Raw genomic sequence first — 8,060 nt, 5'->3', positions numbered from 1 at the left:
CCCAGGACACGCTGGAGAGATTATATCTCTCGGCTGGCCTGGGAACGCCTTGGTGTTCCCCTGGATAAGCTAGAGGAGGTGGCTGGGGAGAGGGAGGTCTGGGCTTCTCTGCTTAGGCTGCTGCCCCTGTGACCCGGCCCCAGATAAAGCGGAAGAAGATGGATGGATGGATGGAGTTGAAGTCAGGGAAGTTAATAAAAAAAAGGTCTAATGTCATAATAAGCATCTGAATCAAAACTGTGGCTGTAGTGAACTGTTCATCTAACTGATGGTTAAATGAGTCTAGTCAGATACAGCTAAGTGCTAATACAATTTAGCACATTTTTAAAAGCACTGTAGCTGTTTCTAATTGGTAGGTTTAAGCCTCCTACAGTAGACTGTAGGTTACTGTCTCTGGGTCGATGAGTCATGTTATGGGTCAGCTTCGGTCAGCCTGTCTGAGAGGTTTCCATTGCACAGTTGTATGCAATAGGCAGAAAGTGAAAGATAAAGAAACATAACCCAGTGAGTGATTGATTAGTTGATCATATGATCAATTGGATGAACTTCTGTTTATTTCCTTCTTGGAGTCTGCTGTGCCACCAGCTAAGAATCCTGGGGTACCTGCAAAACATGACTTAGTGGAGTACTTGGTGCAGAACCTATTTTTTTGGCAAGCATAGTTGTTTGGAGGTTTGCACACATCTCAGGAGAGATTTTGGCCCACTCCTCGTTACCTTTGCCTGCCACTTAGGAACTTGAAGTTTCAGCTGAATCCACAGACTTTCTACAGGACTGAGTATGAGGAGCTTGGAAGGAAAAGCATCTGGGCTTCTTTAAGTTTCTTAAAACTTTAAAAAAAACTTAAAGAAGTCTTTCCAAGTTTAGACTACGATAACCTGGACGTCTGAGAACCTTCACAGACATATAGGACTGAGGTTTGCAGACTGGCTAGGGTACTTGATGACCTCAATGTGCCTAATATTTATTTCTACTTTGCTGCCTCAGAGGTATTTATGGGGGTCACTGTCATGCTGCAAACCTCAATTCACAACCCATCTTCAGCATTTTGGCTCAGGGAAGAAAGCCCATGTGGAAGCCCTGCTTGGCATCGGAATCAGAAATCATACTAATCAGTTACACACAGGAGGGGTGGAATCTTTATATTCATAAATATAATTTTATCAGAATTCACTCACATAAAAAACTGAATTGTAATCTATTTGCACATCTTTCAAACAGAGTTAAGTTTACTAAGTGTCACGTTCCTGGGTCTGTTGACCCAGCGTTTTAAGTTTTACTTTATTTTGATATCTATGGTTTATGTTTAAGTTCATTGGGTTTTCTAAGTTCATTTGTTTATTAGTTTCCCCTTGTGTTTTCAACCCCTGTGTTAAGTCTTCCTTGTCCTTTATATGTTTCATGTATGCATGTCTTTTTAATTCTCAAGTTCATGTTGTCATGTTTGCATTTCATTATGTTTCCTGTTTAAGTTTGAAGAGGTCCTGTGTTCCTGTGTTCAATGTGTTTAGTTTTACGTTTCCCCTGTGATGTCGTTATGTGCATGTGTGTCAGCTGTTTCCCCATGTGTTCCCACTTCCCTCATTATCCTCCTGTGTGATTTAGTCCTGTGTTGTCAGTCATTCCTTGTCAGGTCGTCTGTTCTTTTCCATGCCATGCTCCTAGGTTTCCATGTTCCACGTTTAATGTTCCAGGTAACTTTGTATCAATGCCAACTTTCATGTTTAGGATTTTTCATGTTTATTTTTAGTTTCCCCAGTTTAGGTTGTTTGTTTAGTCTCATCTTTGTTTGCCTTAGTATTTTTCCATCAGCCATATTAAATGGCTCACTTCTTGTTAACATTCACGTTTTGTTCTATGTGTCTGCATTTTGGGTCCACTCCTCACATTTATACAGTCAGCTTCGCAGCCTGACTGTGACACTAAGTGACACATTCATGTTCATTTCTTCATCTATTAGAGGAGCTTGCCATGTTACGGACAGAATTTGTGAGGAGGGTGTCAATAGAAATCTTTACACAGCTCCTTGAAGCCCTTGTAAGTGATGGTGTTTTGGATGATCTGGAGAAAGAATCGATATTAGAAGAAAACCAAACCAGAGCAAATAAGGCTCGCTGCCTTATTGACACAGTGAAAAAAAAAGGAAACAAAGCCTGCAGGATAACTATCAACCATCTTCGGATTATAGATCCAGTTCTCTCCTCTCAACTGCATCACTCCTCATCTACAAAGAAAGGTGAGACCACATATCTGTAAAACAAAGGTTTTTTTTTTTTGTTTTAACTCATTTTCATGTTTAAACAATTTTATTTAATTAGCAAACTGTTACATGTATGTCAATATTTTTGAAAATACATGTATTAAATTTTATTCATAGAACTGTTATCAATGAAGTTCTTAACACACTTGCCAGTTTATTAACATTGTAATTCATTATGGACTCATGTTCTCCAGTGTGATATCTCTACAGTTATAATAATTGAATTATTCATGCATTTTTAAAATTCTTATTCTTATTCTTATTATTACTGTAAAATAACTAGCTTGTAATTTAACCATGTCATCCATAGTTATTTTGGAAAAAAATGTTTACATCCAGCTGACGAAATACCTGTAAATACTTAGGACGTTTATGTACTTTATTTCTATTTGAATGATGTCATATAATATTAGAACCTAAAAACATCCTTAACATACCCTGAGGAGCTAAGGCTAAGTTAGCTCCTCAGGTGTGGTACCCTACCCCCTAGGGTACCTATATGAAAACAATACAAACAAAATTTATTTTTGTCTTATGATACTGTAAAAGTTTCATGTCATATGAACATCTCACTTACATAACACACACAAACTTGTGGTTCTGAATCTACACAGTAACCCAAAGACATTTAAATTAACTTCAGTGATTTCTAAGTATTTATAGGCTGATTTTAAAACTTCCTTTTTATTTCAGAAATGTAATATTTGCACTGTAAGTGCTTACTTGACAAATTTCATCAGTTGGGGCTGGATCAAGTGAACCAGAAACATTCAATGTTAAACTATGACATTTCTAAGTTTTTCATTAGTCAATGCAGTGTTATTTTTGGCCTGCTAACATGGTGTCACTTAAGTCAAGGTTTTGAACTTTTGACTGGATTTTTCTTTTAAACTGACAAGAATATTAGAAAAAAAAGTACATTTAATTGTGTTTTAATATAACATAAACAACTTCATCAGATAAAGATCTGTAGGAAAGGTATGTTTCCTGATTTTTGCCACTTTTTTCTTCTTATTTTAATTTCTGTTCTTTCTTTTTTTTTTCATTCAGAGACTCTGCAGCCATGTCAGTCTAAATTCAAGTCTCATCTGAAGAAGAAGTATGAGCGTGTGGTCGAAGGGATCTCTGTAACATTAAGCAAAAACCTTCTCAATCAGATCTACACAGAGCTCTACATCACAGAGGGAGGGACTGCAGAGGTCAATGATGAACATGAGGTCAGACAGATTGAAACAGCATCCAGGAAACCAGACAGACCAGAAATAACAATCAGACAAGAAGACCTCTTTAAAGCCTCACCTGAAAGAGATGACCAAATCAGAACAGTGCTGACAAAGGGAGTGGCTGGCATTGGGAAAACAGTCATAACACAGAAATACAGCCTGGACTGGGCTGAAGACAAAGCCAACCAGGACATCCAGTTCATATTTCCATTCACTTTCAGAGAGCTGAATGTGCTGAATGAGGAAAAGTTCAGCTTGGTGGGACTTGTTCATCACTTCTTTACTGAAATTGAAGAAGCAGGAATCTGCAGCCTTGAAGACTTCCGGGTTGTGTTCATCTTTGATGGTCTGGATGAGTGTCGACTTCCTCTGAACTTCCACAAGACTACAATCCTAACTGACCCTAGAAAGTCCACCTCAGTGGATGTGCTGCTGATAAACCTCATCAGGGGGAAACTGCTTCCCTCTGCTCACCTCTGGATAACCACACGTCCTGCAGCAGCCAATCAGATCCCTCATGACTATGTTGACATGGTGACAGAGGTCAGAGGGTTCACTGACCCACAGAAGGAGGAGTACTTCAGGAAGAGATTCAGAGATGAGGAGCAGGCCAGCAGGATCATCTCCCACATCAAGACATCACGAACCCTCCACATCATGTGCCACATCCCAGTCTTCTGCTGGATCACTGCTACAGTTCTGGAGAATGTACTGAAAACCAGAGAGGGAGGAGAGCTGCCCAAGACCCTGACTGAGATATACATCCACTTCCTGGTGGTTCAGGCCAAAGTGAAGAAGGTCAAGTATGATGGAGGAGATGAGACAGATCCACACTGGAGTCCAGAGAACAGGAAGGTGATTGAGTCTCTGGGAAAATTGGCTTTTGATCAGCTGCAGAAAGGAAACCTGATCTTCTATGAATCAGACCTGACAGAGTGTGGCATCGATATCAGAGCAGCCTCAGTGTACTCAGGAGTGTTCACACAGATCTTTAAAGAGGAGAGAGGACTGTACCAGGACAAGGTGTTCTGCTTCATACATCTGACTGTTCAGGAGTTTCTGGCTGCTCTTCATGTCCATCTGACCTTCATCAACTCTGGACTCAATCTGATGGAAGAGCAACAAACAACCTCTATGTGGTCTAAATTATTTAACAAATCAAATCTTCAAACTCTCCAAAAGAGTGCTGTGGACAAGGCCTTACAGAGTCCAAATGGACACCTGGACTTGTTCCTCCGCTTCCTCCTGGGTCTTTCACTGCAGACCAATCAGACTCTCCTACGAGGTCTGCTGACACAGACAGGAAGTAGCTCACAGACCAATCAGACTCTCCTACGAGGTCTGCTGACACAGACAGGAAGTAGCTCACAGACCAATCAGGGAACCGTCCAGTACATCAAGAAGAAGCTCAGTGAGAGTCTGCCTGCAGAGAAAATAATCAATCTTTTTCACTGTCTGAATGAACTGAATGATGGTTCTCTAGTGGAGGAGATCCAACAGTCCCTGAGATCAGGACGTCTCTCCAGAGATAAACTGTCTCCTGCTCAGTGGTCAGCTCTGGTCTTCATCTTACTGTCATCAGAAAAAGATCTGGATGTGTTTGACCTGAAGAAATACTCTGCTTCAGAGGAGGCTCTTCTGAGGCTGCTGCCAGTGGTCGAAGCCTCCAACAAAGCTCTGTGAGTAAATATGTGATCATACCTTTATTTGGACATAATGCATAGTCAGTGATGTTTTTGATCAGAAGTCAGTAATTGATGATGACTTTGTGTTCTATTATTGGAAGAACTTGCATCTCTAAGTAGGGGAATTTTCTTCTTCAACTGTAACATTTTTCATGGCTTAATAATGTACTATTATCAAATTCACTGTAAAAAATAGAACCCAAACAAAAAAAAAACAACAAAAGAAAACTTTCTGTCATTGTCAGTTCTCACTCACCTATCTTTTCATCTTCCCAACAAAAAGTTGTGAATAACACAGAGCTGAAGGGTTTGTTTGTTTGTTTGTTTGTCTGTACAGTAGATCCTTCCTCAGTCAGTGTTTATCTATCTTGAGGCATGCTCATTCATTCAGGTAAAGAAACCTCAGAAAGTTTATTCTGTTCATCTGGACGTAGGATTTTCAGCGGGAGAAATGTTTTGACATCCAAGTGACTTCTTCAGTCTTGGCTGACTGCAGGTTTCGCCAACCTTATAAATAGTACCTTTCCATAGTGACTTAAACTAGCACACTTAATGGCTGTGAAGTCAGTTGCATGATTGTTAATATGCAAGTTGTCATGAGCATTGATCTATGGCAATTGGTTCCATTTATATAGAGATGGAGAACTGCTGCAATCACAGCATTGTAAGATGGTGACAGATGTACTGTTAGGCCCTTCCTCGATTCAGATTTGGTCTTTCCCTTTTCATGCAAATGGCCTCCTTGACTCCGTGCTCAAACCAGTGTGTCACGGTTAACAGAGTGAGCCGTGTGGAGGAATAAATGAGGACCCAAATGCAGGCACTTGCTGATATGCCAGGGAGGTTTATTGCAAAACAAAACACAATGCGAAGATGGCAAAATGGAACCAAAAGTAACCTGAACTGGGAGAAACTAAACAACTAAAAAGCAAACCTGAACACGAAGGATGGAGAGCGAAGGTACATGAAGGATGACGTCAGGGAGAACACACGGTAGATTTACAGACAGACCAGCAATCAGCACACGAGTTCACACAACCTAAGTACACACTGAGGAAAATAGGGAAATTACACACAGGTGGGGGTAACAGCTGGATCTTATGAGACAGGGGAAACACTAACATCAGCGACCAACAGAGGGAGCAAAAAACAAAAGTCAGAATGCCAGTTCACGAAACCATAATAATAATAATGATGATAATAATAATAATAATAATAATAATATACAAAACCAAAATCACTGAGTTCATGGACTCAGGACCATGATACAGTGTTCCTCCGTGTCCTTGATGTGTACATCCTCATCATTGAGTGTCCACTGGCTTGTAGGTGTAAATAGACTGAAGCTTTTCTGAGTCCTGGCAGTGTTCATGCCTTTTTTTTCCCCCCACTTAAGCAATACTTGTAAGTCTGGTAGACTCACAACCTTTTGGAGTTTTAAATCAATCCAGCCATAAAGCAAATTATGTAAAGCTATGATGTTGTTTACTCCACCTTAGTTCCAAGCAATACAGACCACATGTACAGTGAGTATTTTGTATTTTTGCATTTCTTAAAGCACAGAGGGAAAAAAAAGAAATGTTTAGCTTGAACGAGTATGTAAATCAAGGTTTCTTATTACTACTGATGCTTCCTTCTTCGCGCTTAATTGGAAGTTAAACAGATTCATGTCAGTCTGTAACAATAAGAATAACTTTCTATAATCTAGACTGAATCTACACTTGCTGGACTCCCTGTCCATCCTGAACACACAGTGTTTTTAGTTTTAGATGTTTAGCTTATTGATTAACCATGAATTTTATTGCTCACTGGCATTTTTCTTTGACTGATTATAATATGTGAACTGATATAATTTTTATAACAAATATTGCTTATTGTTCGTTGTTTTCAGGCTGACTCACTGTAACCTCTCAGAGAGAGTCTATAAAGCTCTGTCGTCAGTTCTTGGCTCCCAGTGTTCTAGCATGATAGAGCTGGACCTGAGCTACAACAGCCTGGAGAATTCAGAACTGGAGTTTCTATCTTCTGGACTGAAGAATCCACAATGTAAACTGAACACACTGAGGTCAGTTCAAATGATATTTTATTTTTCATCAGTTGACAAAATTAACCAATTAAATATTTTAGCCAAAACAAGTGAATTTAATTCATGTATTGTTATATATTACTAAGGAATTATGGGTTCCTGAAAAAATTGTATTGGATGTTATCAAACTTAATGACTCCTGATCACACTTTTACACAAGCATTGGTTTTAATGTTTGTCTTATTTTTCAGACTGAGTCAATGTAACCTCTCAGTGAAAAGTTTTGAAGCTCTGTCCTCAGTTCTCTGCTCCTCTCGTCTGAGAGAGCTGGACCTGAGCTGCAACAACATTTGGGATTCAGAAGTGAAACTTCTGTCTTCTGGACTGGAAAGTCCACAATGTACACTGAACATGCTGAGGTCAGATCAAATGATATTTTATTTTACATCAGTTGACAAATAACAACCAAAAAATCTGATGTCATTCATGTGTTGTTACATCTTAGTAAGGCATTTGAACACCAGTATTTCTTTATTGTTTGCTTTTATTTTTTCCCCAGGCTGAGTCATTGTAACCTCTCAGAGAGAAGCTGTGAAGCTCTGTCCTCAGCTCTCAGCTCTCAGTCCTCTAGTCTGAAAGAACTTGACCTTAATAACAATAGCCTGCAGGATTCAGGAGTGAAGTGTCTGTCTGTTTCACTGCAGAGTCCTCACTGTACACTGGAAACTCTCAGGTCAGGATTAAAACTTTTCCACTGATATATATTTTAATCTTAATTATATTATTGTGTAAACAGAAAAGCTTTATACAAAATATACACTGCCAGTCAAAGGTTTGGACACAAATTCTCGTTTAATGGTTTTTCT

The 8,060-nt window shown here is 39.4% G+C and overlaps 1 protein-coding gene across 1 annotated transcript in view; it reads left to right on the top strand.

The window, feature by feature from the left end:
• The window catches only part of LOC102208412 (protein NLRC3-like), a 12,459-nt gene extending 5,009 nt beyond the window's left edge, over positions 1 to 7,450 (top strand). The window contains exons 3-6 of the mRNA XM_013908023.1: positions 3,311 to 4,768; positions 4,823 to 4,894; positions 7,083 to 7,214; positions 7,446 to 7,450. Of these exons, the coding sequence (XP_013763477.1) occupies positions 3,311 to 4,768; positions 4,823 to 4,894; positions 7,083 to 7,214; positions 7,446 to 7,450 (1,667 nt within the window). The remainder of the gene's footprint in view (positions 1 to 3,310; positions 4,769 to 4,822; positions 4,895 to 7,082; positions 7,215 to 7,445) is intronic.
• The last annotated feature ends 610 nt before the right edge of the window (positions 7,451 to 8,060 follow it).

Source organism: Pundamilia nyererei, unplaced genomic scaffold (genome assembly GCF_000239375.1).
Source record: "Pundamilia nyererei isolate P.nyererei 1_Seehausen unplaced genomic scaffold, PunNye1.0 scaffold00817, whole genome shotgun sequence".
NCBI lineage: Eukaryota > Metazoa > Chordata > Actinopteri > Cichliformes > Cichlidae > Pundamilia > Pundamilia nyererei.
The sequence above is the reverse complement of the archived record's forward strand: the minus strand, read 5'-3'. Positions and strand labels throughout refer to the sequence as shown.